This window comes from Canis lupus, chromosome 2 (assembly GCF_011100685.1).
Source record: "Canis lupus familiaris isolate Mischka breed German Shepherd chromosome 2, alternate assembly UU_Cfam_GSD_1.0, whole genome shotgun sequence".
Classification (NCBI taxonomy): domain Eukaryota; kingdom Metazoa; phylum Chordata; class Mammalia; order Carnivora; family Canidae; genus Canis; species Canis lupus.
This window is the reverse complement of record NC_049223.1, coordinates 75819090-75836900: the sequence shown is the minus strand read 5'-3', so window position 1 is coordinate 75836900 and position 17811 is coordinate 75819090. Positions and strand designations below refer to the sequence as shown.

Sequence of the window (17811 nt, the reverse complement as noted above, 5' to 3'; positions counted from 1 at the left end):
GGCAGGAGCTCAGTGAGTACAACGCCACAGCCATAAAAAGCCCCACCAACACGGTCACTGTGCAGGGCCTCAAAGCCGGCGCCATCTATGTCTTCCAGGTGCGGGCACGCACCGTGGCGGGCTACGGGCGCTACAGCGGCAAGATGTACTTCCAGACCATGACAGAAGGTGAGCAAGAGGAGGGCACTGACTCCACAAACAGAATAAACTTAAGGGACACCATTCCTCCAAAGTGCCTTGGTACAAATTAGAAAAGGCGCCCGGGGGGTGGGGGTGACTGGGTGACGGGCACTGAGGGGGGCACTTGATGGGATGAGCACTGGGTGTTATGCTATATGTTGGCAAATTGAACTCCAATTTAAAAAAAAAGAAAGAAAGAAAAGAAAAGGCTCCCCCTCTTGTAGATGTCAACCCTCCCTGGTGGGCAGGAACAGGCCGTACAGAGAGGCACTGTTTCTGTGGCTGGAAAGCACGTGGACTCCTCTGTCACCATCATGTCGCAGGACTGTCAGGAGCTCGGCCCTAACTTGCAGAGAGACCCTGAGCAAGTCACTTCCCTTCCATGGTCCAAATTTTTCTCATCTACAAAATGAAAGCATCATATTCAATCTTTGGGCGCACACCTATTTTGTCTGTTCACTACTGCATTGACTTGCAGTTGGCTTGAGAAGAATGCTGAAGTTCAACAGGAAGAAGTGCTGGCGTGGATTAGTGACGTCTGCCCTGGGCGAGAGTGGGAGGCTGCAGCCCACATGCTGTGTGTCTCCCAGTCTGGGACCACATGGTCTCTAAGTGCCCTTCCTGCTCTAATAATCTTTGAAGACCAGCAGAGTTAAGAGTATGGGCTCTGATGGAAATTACAGTGCTGATTCAGCCCTAACTGTGTGGCCCTGAGCAGCTCTGAGTCTCAGTTTTCTCATCTATAAATGGGGATGATAACTATCTCATTATCATCATCATCTTTATCCAAATTGTGTAAAGATGGGGGCTAAACGCATATAGCCTGGCCCAGGGTTGGCACTAGGTCGCACACATAGTTAGCGCTCACCAAGTGTAGTTAAAGGTCATAGTTATTGCTGTGAGTCTGGCAGCCCTTTCACCAACCTGCCAAGCTCCAGGGCAGCTTTAATTATGACCAGACTATGGCGTCCCCTCTAGACCTGCTTTAATCTCTGGTCATGACCTTGGTCTTTGCCTTGCAGAACATCCCAGAGGCTCCTAGACCCATGAATTCTTGTCTTATCACAATACTCCTCCCTAATGGCTCCCCCATCCTTCCAGGGTGCTAACAGCACCTCCTCTGTAAAACCCCACCTCCTTGTGGCCAGCATTTTCACCCTTCTGGGCCCTCTTGCATGTTGAATGGGTTTCATTAACCTGGGGCCTGAGGGACTGTCCCAAGATCCTTCTTTATCACCTCGGCAAATGCATGATGGTGCTAAGGACCCAGCACTTACCTGGTCCCTGACTTCAACAAGCTCTTGTCTGGTCATGGAAGCAAATGAGAAGTAATAATAATAAAATTAAAAACAATGATGCTGTTGATGGCATTGAAAATGTGCTGAGTGGTTTCCAAAAGCCAGACCAATGATGAGTGCATTTTATGCATTATTTCATTTAAGCCCATACACGGACCTGGGTTGAAATGCTGGCGTTAGCCACTTTCTAACTGTGTGACCGCAAGAAAGTCATGGCATTGCTAAGCCTCCGTGCCCTCATCTGTAAATGGGGAGAGGGGGCGTCATGGGCACTGAATCATAGGATTATTCTGAGAATCAAACAAGATCCATAACAAACTTAGCACAGTGACCAAAAAATAAAACACTCAGTAACAATAATAGGTCATATTTCCGGAGTGATTACTCTCCTGCCACATGTCCTTCTAAGTGCTTTACACATCAACCCTATGAGATGGAGACTATTGTCCCCACTTTACGGATAAGGAAACTAAGCCACAGAGACGTAAGGCACTTTGCCAGAGATCACGGACAGGAAGTGGCACTGTCAGGACTCAAACTCGGGGAGCTGGCCTCAGAGTCCGTGGTAAAAACTGCCTCTCTGTATGTCAGCTTCTTATTATTGTTGATTTTCATGTCAACATTAAGGTATTATGCCCATTTTATAGATGAGAAACTAAGGGTTGGAGCAGTCCATGGACTTGTCCAAGGTTACCCATGAGTGAGTACCAGCTAGTTCTCCAGTGCTCTCTCAGGAGCAGGAGCAGAGTCTCTGGGGATCCCGAGACCCGGCGGTTGGGGGGTGGTGCATTAGGACTCCCAGAGCCAGACTGACAACACTCCACGTGCTTTCTGCCCCAGCTGAGTACCAGACAAGCATCCAGGAGAAGCTGCCACTCATCATCGGCTCCTCGGCGGCTGGCCTGGTCTTCCTCATTGCTGTGGTCGTCATTGCCATCGTGTGTAACAGGTGGGTGGGTATCCCCAGCCCTGTCCAGGCCTGGCTCTCCGTCTCTTCAACCATTCCTGAACAGTCTGTGAGCCCCAAAAGATATTCCCATCATACCCCAGACCAGAGAGAGGCCCAGGCAAGCAAGCCTGGATACTCTCCCACCTGCCTAAATGGTCACCATCAGCTACAGTCCATCCCTTTGGATTAGGGCTGCCTTGACAAGTCCGCTCTTCATGGAGGTGGCCCTTAGAGACACTAATACTTCCGCATGAAGGAATGTCTCAGAACAGTCAGCAGGATGCAGGGACTAAAGGGATGATGGAAAGGAAGTCCAGATCGCCCCACTCTCTGCACTAGTTGAGGCCCCTGCATGACTAGGGCTACAAGTGGAGGGTCCGAGGGGAGGTTGATGAGCTCAGATAAGCCTCCCTGGCTTTGGTGGCAGGAGAAATAAATAATGTGGATAGGAGAAAGTGGGGGAAGGGGCATCCCAAGTGGCTGGCACAGGAGACAGGAGGTGGGACCTGTTCCCTGACTTCTGCTGGGCATAATGCAGAGACTCTCTTCTTCCTTAGATCCCCACTTTAGAACAGACTGGGCCATAAAGTCAGATGGACAGAAGCCCCTGGGCTTTCTGGGGCCATGGGAGATGACTTTGAAAGGGGCTTGACCAGAGAGAGAATGGGGCAATGGGGAGCCTGGATTTGAGGTGGGAGAGGTGGGGAAGGATTGGGGGGCAGGTGGCTAGGAAAGGTCAGGCTGCTAGGCCAGGGGCAGACAGGGAGCCCTCTGGCAGGGGTGTGGTTTTGAGGGCCTGCCCTCCCTCTCCCTATCACCTACTGTGGCTCCCAGCTCCCCGGGGGCTTCCAGGTGGCTCCAGCCCTTTGCTCTTGTTCCAGAAGACGGGGGTTTGAGCGTGCTGACTCGGAGTACACGGACAAGCTGCAGCACTACACCAGTGGCCACAGTATGTACCCCCCAGCAGGGCCGGCATCCATGGACCTCTCTCTTGTCAGTTCCCCGGCGACCTCTCCATCCTCCCTCTTACTACCTCTCACCTTGCTGAAGCCAGAGTGAATGTCAGGCTGTTCCCTGAGTAGGCCAAGCTCCCTCTCCCCTCTTGGCCTCTGCACCTGCCGTCCCCTCTCCCTGGAGCATCCCTGGCCCTCTCTTTACCTGTGTGACTCTCCCTCTCCATCAGGCACAGCGTATACAGACCGCTCTGAGCACCCCACCCCAACCTGGCTTTAGGGCCCCGTCTATGCTTGCACAGCACCCCCTTACCAGGCTGCATGCTGGTGGCCGTTTCCTTGTCTCCCCAACATTATAGTGGGAGCACCTGAAGGCCTGAAAGTATGTCTGACTCTCACCCTTTCCCCCGAACACCAGCATGCTGCCCAGCACTTAGTGGACACTAGATACGTACTCACACAATAAATCCATGAGTTGAATGAGATGGTGAGGACTCCAGGCTCTAGCCCAGGAGGTGGCAGGCCCTGTCACTCCTCCCTGGTGACTCCTCTGGTAGCCACTCCCCCCCACCCAGTGCCTCTGTTTCCCCCACTGTCCCATCCTATCTCAGACTACGGCTGAGACACGTGTGCCACACACCCAGAGCAGATGTCCTCTCTCAAGGGGCCCAGCAGAGACCAAAGCAGAGCATAGATTCCTCTTGATTTTACCCTCGCAGACCGACATGGGGCAGGCGGGGCGGAGGGCGGGTAGGGGGTGGCTGGGCAACCTTCACCCTCACACCCACTCACTCAGCAAACAAATTCCACATGGGTCCGATATGGCTTCTCAAGCTGTCCTCCGTGGGATATCCTAGGACTTCTTGGATGCCACTGGGTAAGAGAGGCCATCGGCCTAGCCCTTCACTTGTCACACGGTCTTTGTGACCTGCTGTGTATGCCAGGCACTGTTTTAGGTAGCTGGGGATACACAGGTAAACAAACTACATATCCTCACCCTTGCAGAACTTCTATTCTACTGGGAGGGACAAAAGAAATACAGGTAGTAAATGAGAAAAGCATCTGGCGTGCTAGAAGATGAAAGCACTGCAGTAAAAGGCAAAGTAGAATGGGGTGATAGGTTGAGAATTACAGGGTCAGGGCTGTCTGTTCAGGTAGGGCAGCTGGGGTTGGCCTCACTGAGAGAGTTTCAGTTGAGCAAAGACAAATGAGCTGGTGGAGGGAGTTGCATGGACAGATCTGAGGGAACAGCCTCCCTCATAGAAGGGACAGCCAGTGCAAAGGCCCTGAGGCTTTTCAGGAACAGCCAGAGGCTAGTGTGACTAGAGAGCAGATTCAGGAGGCAGGAGGGGCAGGTATGAGGGGCCACAGCATGCAGATCCCTGTCAGCCAGGGGCCTCGGTTTTTCTTTCCAAGTGAGACAGAGAACCTCTAGAAGGATCTGAACCAAAGACTGAAAGGCTCTGAGTTCCAGTTTTTACAGAACTTCTCTGGCCACTGTGTGGAAAATGGAGTGAAGGGGCTGGAGAGTGCCAGGCAGGACAGCAGGGAGACCTGTGAGGTGGCTGTCAGAACAATCCAGGGAAGACATAAATGTAAAAAAAAAAATAATGAAACCATTAAAATTTCCAGAAGACAATTTAGGCAACTATTTAACTGATATTCTAAGCATAAAAGCGATGGAAGGCTCCTGAGAAAGAGGTGAAACACTTTACATGGAAATTAAAAATCACCTGTTAATTAAAAATCACCAGTACGTCAAAAGTAAAAATCACAAATTACGTGCCGCCCCCCTCCTCTTCCCCAAGTAGCGAAATCGTGGTTGTAGATTGAGCCAGGTGGATTGAGTGTGTTCTGTATGCCCAGAATTGTTTTCATGCTTTACACGCATTGGTTCATTCAATCCTTATACTTGTCAACTTTGAGGATGAGGGAACCGAGGCCCAGAGAGGTCACACAGCAGCTCAGGGCCGGAGCTGAGGTCCACACTCCTCGCCACACCGTGCTGTCCACACCTCACTAAGCTGGGATAAGGTGGGCTCACGGACTCTGCCACCTGGAGCCATGTGAGAGCATCACTATTTAGCTTGTCCATCGAGAACAGGGAAATAAGTGACAGCAGGGATTTATTATTTTTTAAGATTTTATTTATTAATTATGAGAGACAGAGAGAGAGAGAGAGAGAGGCAGAGACACAGGCAGAGGGAGAAGCAGGCTCCATGCAGGGAGCCCGACGTAGGACTCGATCCCGGGACTTGGGGATCACAACCTGAGCCAAAGGCAGATGCTCAACTGCTGAGCCACCCAGGCGTCCAGCAGGGATTTATTTTTAAAATAGAGCCCAGGATTTGTTCGTGGACCTACACGTTCTCAAGGTCAAGCTCCTACTCCCTGCATCTAAAAAGGGCTTTGGTGTTTTTTTGTTTTTTGTTTTCAAAGCACTGCCAGCCCTCTGGTCCCCCACCCACCAGCCCTCTGGTCCCACTGCCAGCCCTGTGGTACCCTGTGTGGCCAGGACAGAGGAGGAAACCGAGGCCCAGAGATGTGTGTGACTGGCTTGAAGTCACCCTCACCAGCTCACCTGTCCCATCACTCAGCAGGTGCTGAGTGAGGACCAAGGTCTATGGTACTTGGATGTGGCCCAGAGGGACCAACCTGGTTTCTGGCCAGCTATGTGACCTGGGGGGAGTTGTTGAACCCCTCTGAACCTTGGCATCTTTACATGAGAAGTAGCCAGAATGAGGCTTCTTTCACAGAATTGTGAGGATTAAATGAATTAATGTAATGGACATGAAAGTGCTTCCTGATAATATTTAATAATAGCCAACTCTTCTCTATAACAGGTAACAATTATTCAGTTTTTGATTCGCCAACTATTATATTAAGCCCTTTAAAAAGATTCTTACTTAATCCTTGCAGTCCCTTTATGAGGTGGCTGCTGTTAATTATCTCCATTATGTGTATACACACACACACACACACACACACACACACACACAATGGAGATTATATATATATTATATATATATGAAAAAACTGAAGCACAGAGACCTTAAGTAACTTACCCAAGGACACACAGCTGTATCAATACCGTGGTTGATCCTCAATTCAAACTCATAAAGCAGCTTATTTGTGACTGTTATTACTGGCAGATCCAGAACTCAGACCAGGTGTCTGAATATCTGATTCCTCTTCCCTCCTTCATCCTGAATTTCCCATTTGGGTTCAGGACAATAGGTAGTAGCCCTGACAATGGTAAGCCATCCAAACAACAGCCCAGTATTTTCTGAAGACTCTGACTATAGAGATCCTTATCCAGCCTCCAGACAGCAAATATCCATCCTGGGAGCTGGACCTTGAGCGAGTCTCAGCTGCAAGGAGCTCCCCTTCCATCCCAGGAAATAGGATGGGGACACACCCAGTTGAAAGTTTGGCAGTTAAAAGTGTAGACTCACAGCCACACGACCTGGATTCAGACCCCATGTCTGCCACTTATCAGCTCTGCCCACGTCCCCTGGAGCAGGTCATCTAAGCTTTCTTATGCCACAGTGTCCTCATCCAAACAATGAGGGTAATATTAGGTTGGGCGAAATGATATTGCCATTTTTGTAGGTCAGAAACAGTCAAATACTAACAATTTCATAAGGCTCAGCCTAATGATAGCATTTACCAGGTAGCATTGTCAGGAGGGCTAATCGCACTGATATCTATAAAGTACCTAGACCAGGGCCTGGCACCTGGTAGATTGACAATGAACTGTAAGTAGATTGTGTTATTAATAGTGAGGTCACAGAAGCATGGACATTAAGCACCTACTGAATACCACCTCCACATACTTACAGAGAAAACATTCTAGAGCAAGGGCTCCTAACTTGGGGTTCACAGACCCTGAGAGCTTCAAGGGCCAGAGAACATTCCAAAATTATATACTGAGTCTGGAAGTGTGACACACACGTGAATAATTTTTTTAAGGAGCAGATTCATAGCTTCTGTCAGATTCTCAAAAGTATTCATGACCCCAAACAGGCAGAAAGAGAAAAAGAGGACATTTCAATAGGTAATGCTATTATTCTTTCAACAAGCATCTTGTGAGCATCCTCGATGTGCCAGGTTCTGGGATTTAGCGTGAACTAGACAGACACAGCCTCTGTCCCCCTGAGAGAGAGTGTGAAGCAAGCCCTTACAGGCAGCAGAGTGTTCCAGAAAGGGGTGGCAGGAGGCTGTGGGCATGCGTATCTGGGAGACTCAATACAAGACAGGAGAGCCATACAGATGTCAGGGCCATAGGAGTGAGTGCAGACAGAGACAGGGCTTCAGGAGCCTAAAGGGAAAGCATGGATCTCCACTGGAAGGATCCAGGCAGGCTTCAGAGAGGAGGTGGCATTTGATCTGGACACAAAAAGGAAGAGAAGGGTATTCTAGGTGGAGGGAACCACATGAACAAAAGCACAAAGGCAAGAAATTTTAAGGTGTGTCTGGGTGAATAATTCTTTTTGCTGGCATGTAGAGGGGCAGGGAGCTGTCGTTGGGGCCCAACATGGAAGGCGTGGAATGCGAGGTGAAGGCACTCGCCTTAGTCCTGCAAGCAGCAGAGAGCCCTCCCGGCCAAGGCTTGCAGGTGGCATCTGATCGGCTGGCAGTGCCCAACTCAGCATTGAGCTCCTGCTCTGCTTCTCCTTAGCTCCCTGAGCTGACCTGTTCCCGTCGCCCCTCTGCAGCTGGCCTGACTGAAAGGGTTTCCTCCAATTCTGTTGGAGGGAGGCTATAAGCCAGTCACCAAGAACCACAGGAGCATCTCCCAGGAGCTAATGTCCCTGCTCTGAGGAGTGCTGACTTGGGAAGGAGTCGTGGCTGAACAGTCCAGGAGGAGGAGGCATGGACCAGATCTGGTTGCACTGCATGCAGGAGGCCATGAGCATGATTAAGAGTATTGGTCCTTGGCTCAAGTCCGACAGGCCTGGCTTCAAGTCCTGGCTGTGCCATTTGCCAGCTGTGTGGCCTTGGGCAGATTGCTCAGCCTCTCTGAGCTGCAGCTCCCTCATGCATGAAATGAAAATAATGATCCCTTCCTCCACGAGTTGTTGGGTGCAGCCTGCCCAGTGTGGTGCACAAAGGACACAGTCAGGGGTAGCTGCAGTCATTCTTCTTTTATCTCTGTCACCTGGATTCTGCTTGGCTCTACAGACATGGGGTGCATGTTGTGTGCAGAGCTTTGTTCAAGCCCCACGTTGGGAGTAGAGATTAATTAAAAATAAAATCTTTTTTAATAATAAATTAATCAAATAAAGGGCTAGACCAAAATAATCCTAATGTATGAGAGCAGCAGTTGGCTGCTTTTCTGAAAAGGACCAGAGAGTAAATATTTTAGGCTTCAATAGCCATATGATCTCTATTGTAACTACTCAACTCAGCTGCTGAAACATGAAAGCAGCCACAGGCAAAGGAATACAGGCAGCTGTGCTCTAATAAAACTTTATTTACAAAATGGTCAGTGGGCCAGTTTGCCAACTCATGTGTTAGAGGTTCCGACTTTAGGTTCTCGGAATGTCTGAAACAGAAACTGAGAGTGGTCAACTAACATGGCCAAGGCCACACAGGCAAGTAGGGCTGATGGCCCCACTCCCCAGTCAAGCCTTCCTATGGCCCAGGGACTCCAGCTCCCTACTCCTAGAGCTACTGCCTCCAAAGTCACGGCTCCTAGAGCAATGGGACAATGTGGGCAAGGAGCTGGGGAAGCAAGGAGGAGGCCTGGGCAGCAGAAGACCAGTTATCTGGGAGGGAGAATGTGGGATAGATCATCCTTTCCTTCCAAGTATTTTGCTGGCTCAGTGCTAGGGTCAGAATTAGGTTTTTGGCATCCAAGTTACATCCTTAATTTCTACATCAAATAAAAAATGTACAATCAAATCAAGAATCCAATTAATATGCTCCATGTCCAGCCTCACGTTGATCACCAGGGAATTTGAGATCTAGAAAGGTTAAAGACTTAGCTAATGGGAGACCTGGGAAGTGGACCCAGAAGCCATGGGTCCTCAGACCCTGGTGAGTGGGCAGCCCCTCCAGTCCCTGGGGCCTGCCTGAGAGAGCTGAGATAGCCAAGAAGTTTCCTAAAGGGAGAGGATGCTTAAATTAGGCCCTCAAAGACAGGGAGATCTCCTTAGCAGACACCCAAGAACATGAGCTATTGCCTACTCTTTCTGTATTTTTATCCCAAATCTCTCTTCCTTCTTGACTCCCTCTCCCTTTACTCCCTCCCTTTACTTTGCACCCCCTGATTCCCCTACACAATCTATCCTTTTGTGCCCATACCCATAACAGACATTGCTTATCAATCCTGATAGTCCCTTAGCTCCCTTAGGAAGACATTACGAATCAGAGTTGTAACAAGAGCTACGACCTATTTGTTCTCTCTGCTGAGCTCTGTGATCTCCTCACCTTTCTACTCAGCCCAGTGCTCACCGAGGCCCAGAGAGGTCAAGTGACCTGCAAAGGATTGTCCAGTTCTATGGGTTCACATGGGAGTGTATTTCCCTCCACAAGGGACTAGCTCTAGCCTTTCCATTTGTCCACATCTTGAGTCTGTGCATGTGACCAAGCCTGGTCTTATCCCCCAGTGACCCCAGGCATGAAGATCTACATCGACCCTTTCACCTATGAGGACCCCAATGAGGCAGTGCGGGAGTTTGCCAAGGAAATTGACATCTCCTGTGTCAAAATTGAGCAGGTGATTGGAGCAGGTAGGTGGCTGATGCTCTCCCAGGTTCCATGGCCTCAGCCATGAGTGGGGAGTACCCTTGGGGCAGAGGGTGGGATGGGGGGCAGGCACTTCAGAGACTCCTCCAAGGCCTGAATGTTCAGAACACCCAAGGTAGAAAAGTCCTCAAAAGTCATCCAGTAAAACCACCTCACCGACCTATGAGGAAACTGAGGCACGGGGCTGGGAAGGAGCTTGCATATCATGTCAGAGATTGGGCTAGTTCTAGAACCCCATTCTCTGGACACAGTCTAGTGCTCTGTCCTCCCTGCAACTCATCCAGATCCCTCTCTCCCTCTCCCTAGGCTCCCCTAGAGCCTCACCCCGTCAGCCAAATACCAGCTGGACATGCAGTGGGACAGCTCTGAAGAGTTTACTCTTCGTCCTAGTGGTGGCTAGGACTTTTTTGGGCTCCCCCTTCTACAAAGGGGTTCTTTGTCTAAGAGGATGTGTTGACCACTGGGGAGAAAAAGTTTCCTTCAGGACCCAAGAGTGGAGGTTACAAGCAGTGGGAGGTGGCACTTCCACCCAGCAAATGACATCCTGCCTCTCTTGGTGTGTGTGTGTGTGTGTGTGTGTGTGTGTGTGTGTGTGTGTGTGTGTTTGTCCCAGGGGAGTTTGGCGAGGTTTGCAGTGGCCACCTAAAACTGCCGGGCAAGAGAGAGATCTTTGTAGCCATCAAGACACTCAAGTCAGGCTATACTGAGAAGCAGCGCCGGGACTTCCTGAGCGAGGCCTCCATCATGGGCCAATTCGACCATCCCAACGTCATCCACCTGGAGGGTGTTGTCACAAAGAGCACACCTGTGATGATCATCACTGAGTTCATGGAGAACGGCTCTCTGGATTCCTTCCTCCGGGTAGGGGAACCCAGGAGGGCCAGGGGCCCACAGATAGGGTGGAAAAGGAGTGGTGGACATAACTCCATGGTGCCAAAGCCTGATGGGGTCTTGGGGAAAGATCTAAGTCAGGAATGGCTTGCATGCTGCCTCTTGCTCTTCCCTTACCCGTGGCAGGCATTGCTAATCAATCCCAGAAGTCTGCCCCACTAAACCAGGAAGCAATCTCAGAATCCTTTTCAATCTAGGAAACCACAAGCAGTCCATCAGAGTTGGCGTGCAACCTGAAATCTATTACCACCTGTGCTCTTAGCCAGCCTTCACATTATGCACAAGAGAACAGTGAGGCCCAAAGACAGAGTTTGCCTGGAGGGTCAAGGTGAAAGCCAGGACTGGAACCTGGTTTCTGGAACCCTGGTCCAGGTTTTCACCAGATTTTGGATTTCTCCAAAGCTATATGGGCTGGGGAAAGGAATCTGGAGCACAAAGTCAAGAGAGGAAAGTTTCTAGACTCCCCCCACCAGGAGATCACAGTCCACCAGCTGGACAAAAGAACACAGAAGCATGCTGCTAGACCAGTTGCCATTTAACAAATATTTATTGAGCATCTAGTAAGTGCCAGGCACCTTCCATGCACCTTCTTATTTAACCCAGACAGCCCTGGGAGGTGGGTATAGCTTATCCCCATTTAACACAGAGATGTCACTTGTCCAAGGTTGCTCAGCGGGCAAAGGGCAGAGCCAGAGTCAGACCAGCTAGGTCTACTCTGAAGCCCATGTTCTTTCCTCCACCCTGAAATTGGCCTCTCGCAGGCCTCTCTGAGCACCCTCACCCCACCCCCAGCATCTGAATCCTTCCCACAGGGAGCATCAGGCCAGGGTGGCAGCGTCCTGCTCTGGTTTCCCTTTGTGTGGATGATTCAGAGCTCTGATTCATGCCCTTCTGTTGACTATGCTTTCTCCACTTCTCCCAAAGCAAAATGACGGGCAGTTCACAGTCATCCAGCTAGTGGGCATGCTACGGGGCATCGCGGCCGGCATGAAGTACCTGGCAGACATGAACTACGTCCACCGTGACCTAGCTGCTCGCAACATCCTCGTCAACAGCAACCTGGTCTGCAAGGTGTCTGACTTTGGGCTTTCACGCTTTCTGGAGGATGATACCTCGGACCCCACCTACACCAGCGCCCTGGTAAGATAAAGGCAGAGAACGGTGGGGTCATGGTGCCAGGCAAGAAGATGTAGATGTCCATCTATCCCTAAAATATATTTTCACCGAAAACTGTTCATGCCAAGCATGGTGCTGGGCCCTAAGGACATAGAGACAGAAACCACAGTTTCTGCCTCCTTGGAGCTCACAGGCTGGCGGGGGACACAGATGTGCAGAGAAACATGGAGGAACAGAGCTATAAGTCAGGACATCAGTCTTGGGAGGCCGAGGAAGGCTTGCTAAGAGGTGACATCTGAGCCGACGGCTGAAAGGCCAGTGAAAGGTTGTCAGATGCCATGTTCCTGAGGCAAGATGTGACTGGAACACAGTCTATCAGAGGGAAGGTGGTGACAATAACGTGGGAGAGGCAGGCAGGGCTGGTCGTGGAGGCCCTTGATGCCTAAGCTCAGGACTCTCTCCTGCTGAAGAGTTTTAAACAGAAAGGAATAACACACAGCTCCTGCCCGAAGAGCTCAGAGATAAATACAAGAAGAGCCAAGCACACAGGCGACTGATTTGAGGACTGCTCTGTATGGGAGGCACCTCCTGGATGGGGAGATATGGGACACAGTTGTAAGATTAAAAAGAGCAAGCAACTCTTTGGGACTTAGGGAAAGGTTTTCAGAGATACTCAAAGGATGAGAAGAGGTTTCCAGATGGCAGAGTGAGAAAAGGCATTTTGTGCGAGGGGAACAGCCTGTGCAAATTCCCGAGGCCTGAAGCAACATGGTGCGTTTGAGAAAGAATGTGGCACTTCATGTGATTAGTACAGCACAGGGCATAGGGTGAAGCGCAGTGTTGAGAGCAGAGGCCAGACAGGGCAGCCTCCCTCCCATTAACCCTCCTCATTCTGTTCCCCAGGGTGGGAAGATCCCCATCCGCTGGACGGCCCCAGAAGCCATCCAGTACCGGAAGTTCACCTCAGCCAGTGATGTGTGGAGCTATGGTATCGTCATGTGGGAGGTGATGTCCTATGGGGAACGACCCTACTGGGACATGACCAACCAGGACGTAAGTATCCAAGGTGGCCAGGCCCAGCCCAATTCAAATGTCTGCATAGGATCCTGGACTCTCCAGGGGTCAAGAGTAGGAAAGGCCTACACATCCACAATTCAGCAAATCTTCAAGATGCGTTCACCTTGTGGCCAACCCCAAATGAGACCGTATCTGCCCTGAGATGTTTTCCATGTAATGGGCAGGGAGGGGAGGAGATGACACGATTATTTCAGGAATTTTACAATCAGATGTTAAATCGGAGAGGACAGGTGTCAAGTCCTGTAGGTGTTGAGGCAAGATCAGTCAGGAAGTCTTCATAGAACAGGTGGGACCCACAGCAGTAGGACTTGGAGACATGAGGACTTTGAATGCGAAGAATAGCCTGTGCAAAGGCCCGAAGGCGGGATGCTGAGGGATCCTGCTGGGGAGCAGTAGAGAGGAAAGATGATCAGAAAGGTCGATAAGGTTCAATAACAAAGTGTTTGAAAGCCAACCCTATGCATTTTGATTTGCAACACCACAGAAGAGGGAGGACTTGAAGGAGCTTCTTAAGTAGCGGGGGGGACCAAAGTCCAGCTGAGGAAGGTGAATTGGGCCGAGTGGCAGGACGGATCAGAGGGTCCAGGGGGGGCAGTGTGAGCCATGCCGTGGGGCCTGGCCTGGGAGACATCTCTCACCTGGAGCGATAAATGGCAATGATTGTCACCCTGGGGTGAAGGGCCAGAGAGAGCAGTCCTCAGGGCCACCAAAGCCAAGGAGGAGCCTCAGAAAGGAGAAGGAAAACGTGGCCCACTGGAGGGTCCTGCGCTACAGAGGGCGGCGGAGTGGGGGCGCATATGAGGTTGTACCCACCCAACGCCACTCTGCCCCGTGTTGTTCCCAGGTAATTAACGCCATAGAGCAGGACTATCGGCTGCCGCCACCCATGGATTGCCCAAGCGCCCTGCACCAGCTCATGCTAGACTGCTGGCAGAAGGACCGCAACCACCGGCCCAAGTTCGGCCAGATTGTCAACACGCTGGACAAGATGATCCGAAACCCCAACAGCCTCAAAGCCATGGCACCCCTTTCCTCTGGGTATGGCTCTGGTCTGGCCCTGCCCCCTCCTCCCAGTACGTCTCCCACTACCCAATCCCCAGCCAGCCCTTCCTCTCTCCAGATCCACCCTGCACACCCCCACCCACCCCAGGCTCCCCCTGCTTCAGGCAGATGCTGTGCAGTGCAGCTTGTGCTCAGGGAAGGCCAGCGCTAGAGTTCACTGGGCATTTGCCCTGCCTTGGGGTACGAGGAGCCCAGGACAGAGAAGAGGAGAAGAACATGGTAGTGGTGGTAAAGAAAGGACTTTTTAAAGCATGGCCAGAGAGGAGAGCATTTAAGAAAAATTGCCAGACGTCTTGGTTGGCAAACAGATATACTGGTCACCAGGTTTCCTTCTTAGCTACCTTCACACTCCAGCCTGGACCCTCTCTAACTTATATTTGCGTCCTCCTCAGTACAGCCGCGCACCTGCATGCACACACGCTTACACAAATACAATCCTATACACCATTAGGCACAAAAGCTCATGCTTATGCTCCCACACACATGGATACACACCCATTCTCCGGCCCTCGAGCCTACACTCCCTTGGCACCCACAGCACCCACGTCCAGAAATACGGACCACACACACAGGCCCATGCTTGGTCATCATCCCCCAAATCACAAAGACTGGCTCCGCTGGACAAGTGTTAGCTCCAGTGACCCTGAGGCTTGCCTTTTCCCAGTGGTCCCCGGGCATGCTCCCATCAGAGCTGAGACCACCACTGCCTCACTTGAGTAGCTGTCCCAGACCCCCGTCTCTTCTGGCCATGCACACTCTTTATCTCCGGAACCCTATCACGCAGAGTTTCTGGGGGACATCCAGCCAGGTGTCCTCCGGGTCCAGGGCTGGCTTTGTCCCAAGACTCTTTGGACTCAAGTCCTTCACCTGCCAAGTTTTTGTGGCCGACAGTTTGCACTTGCCTCTCCTGTCGTTCCCCACCATGACCCTGCGTCAGCCACTCCTGACTCTGAGCTTTGAGCCCCATGAGGGCCATTTCCCTCCTGGCCAGCTCCCATGAGCACCGCCAGCCTTGTCTAGACTTTGGAGGTGCAACTCACAGCTTCCTACAGCACACCCAGGCTGGAGAAGGTTGGAACAGCGAACAGGAACACACTTAGTCCAGCCAAACTCCCTCCTCCTGAAAGTCAGAGGCTTGAAGAAGGATCTCTCTCCTCACTACTGTGGTCCCGCCCCCCAGCAGTCCCTTCAGAGGCATCCCTGGACTTTCCAGGTGGCCTCAGCGTTGAGTTCTGCACACACACTCGCTCTCACATACTCACACACATATGTGGGCTCATGTACATAGGTGCAAATTCACCCCCACTCTCACACAGAAATGCATACATTTACACTCACCTTTGACCCTGCAGATGGATACACACAGGCAGGTACAAAGCCTGCAGATGTGCCCCCACCCATGGTTACCCTCGCCCCTGTCCCAGCACCTGCCCTAACTATCTCTGTTGTCCACCCCCGCCCCCGCCCCCAGAATCAACCTGCCGCTGCTGGACCGCACGATCCCCGACTACACCAGCTTTAACACCGTGGATGAGTGGCTGGAGGCTATTAAGATGGGGCAGTACAAGGAGAGCTTCGCCAACGCAGGCTTCACCTCCTTCGATGTCGTATCACAGATGATGATGGAGTAAGTGCCTGGCTGCCTCCACCCACCATTATCAATACTGCTCCCCACCACCCCCCGTCCCACCAAGCAGGGGGCTCTAGAGGGTGAGGAATAGATAGTGTCCCAGCAGGGATGTGTGGGACCAAGGGGCCAGATGGCCAACTTCGGAGTCGCATTCAGATCAACACCCAGGTCTGCCTGTGACTGTGAGCAAATCAGAACCTCCCCGAGACCCAGTTTTCTTCTGTAAACTGGAGGTTGTAAGGAAGACCAAAGGGATGTAAAGTGACCGGTACTTCATAAATGCAAGTTCTCTTCCCCTTTCCTATAACCAAGGAGACCTGTGTACCCGAGTGTCCTGACTCCCCCACTAGTCACTCTGACACCGGGAATCCACCCCCTCACCACCCCCCCCACTTGCTCTCTTCAGCAGGAACCCCCTGGAGAAGTCCAGACAGCTCTCCACCTGGCCCAGAGTCCCCACTCCCACATTTCCCTAACACACATGCTTCTCTCCCAAAGGGACATTCTCCGGGTTGGGGTCACCTTGGCTGGCCACCAGAAAAAAATCCTGAACAGTATCCAGGTGATGCGGGCACAGATGAACCAGATCCAGTCTGTGGAGGTTTGACGTTCACCTGCCTCGGCTCACCTCTTCCTCCAGACCCCCCCGCCCCACCGCCCCACTTGCCGGCCCCCTGGTTCTCTGTCCACGTCCACCGCAGGGTCAGCCACCTGCCAGGAGGCCACGGGCAGCAGGAAGAACCGAGCAGCGCTCCAGCCATGAGACGTCACCAAGAATATGTGCAACTCAAATGATGGAAAAAAGGGAACGGGGACAAAAGAAAACAGATCCTGGGAGGGGGCGGGAAATACAAGGAATATTTTTTAAAGAGGATTCTCATAAGGAAAGCGATCATTGTTCTTAGGGAAACAAGACAAAACAAAACAAAAGGGCTTGGGAGATCCACGCGGTTTGTCCCAATCGGAGACCAAAAGCAGTTTCTCTCCAACTCCCTCTGGGAAGGCGACCTGGCCAGAGCCAAGAAACACTTTCAGGAAAACCAATGTGAAGGGAGAGACGGGGGCCACCCTTCTCTCCCGTCCCTGGGCTGCTCTTCCAGGCCTCGGGCAACAGCCACACGCCAGGCAGACGGGGCAGGCGGGCGGATGGGCAGCCGCCACAGGAACCACACGGGGGAAATAATCCATTCCCGCTGCCACTGGGCACACAGAAGAATTTATCTGTCTTTGGAGAATCTTTTAGAAACTCCAATGAAAAAAAAGACTTCTTTCTCCTGTCGGCTCATGGGGCTGAAAGGAGGCTTTTGTCCTCCTCAGTCAGGGAGACCATGGGGACACTGGAAGGGTCAGCCTTCCTGAGGATGACCGCCCCCCAAGACTGCAGCTCCGCGTCCCTATCTCGCACGCGGTGCCCAGCAGCCCCTGCCCGGAGGCCTGTCGCTGCGGTGTCCGCCATCAGCTACGACTGCCACTGAGGATTGCTCCTGCATTTGGGTTTGTTTACAGCAATTCGTGGACTCGGGGGTATTTTGGTCAAGGGGTGGATTTGGTTTGGGGGGTTTGTTTGTCGGGTTTTTTTTTATGACAATGAAGTGACACTTTGACATTTCCTACCTTTTGAGGACTTGATCCTTCTCCAAGAAGGTGCTTTCTGCTTACTGACTTAGGCAATACACCAAGGGCGAGATTTTATATGCACATTTCTGGATTTTTTTATATGGTCTCTATTGACGCTCCTCCCTCCTCCCCCTGCAGAGAGATTCCCCCCCTCCCTGCTGCCAGGCCTCACCAAAGCCAACTGCCACGGGGCCATCTGGGCCTTTCAGAGACTGAGTGAGGTTTGGGAGGATGAGGGGCCGGGTGGAGGAGCCCCCACCCAGGACTGCTTTTGAAAGCACCAGA

General features: G+C 51.7%; 1 protein-coding gene across 3 annotated transcripts in view; it reads left to right on the top strand.

Annotated features, from left to right (window-relative positions):
• The window catches only part of EPHB2 (EPH receptor B2), a 124417-nt gene extending 106810 nt beyond the window's left edge, over positions 1-17607 (top strand). The window contains exons 6-15 of one of the 3 annotated variants that reach the window (XM_038531659.1): positions 99-168; positions 2319-2427; positions 3309-3376; positions 9995-10117; positions 10747-10994; positions 11949-12164; positions 13044-13193; positions 14062-14255; positions 15751-15906; positions 16408-17607. In XM_038531659.1, coding sequence (XP_038387587.1) covers positions 99-168; positions 2319-2427; positions 3309-3376; positions 9995-10117; positions 10747-10994; positions 11949-12164; positions 13044-13193; positions 14062-14255; positions 15751-15906; positions 16408-16516 — 1443 coding nt within the window. In that variant the 3' untranslated portion in view covers positions 16517-17607. Of the gene's footprint in view, positions 1-5; positions 169-2318; positions 2428-3308; positions 3377-9994; positions 10118-10746; positions 10995-11948; positions 12165-13043; positions 13194-14061; positions 14256-15750; positions 15907-16407 lie in introns of all 3 variants that reach the window. The other 2 variants (XM_038531658.1, XM_038531657.1) reach the window with 2 other exon arrangements.
• The last annotated feature ends 204 nt before the right edge of the window (positions 17608-17811 follow it).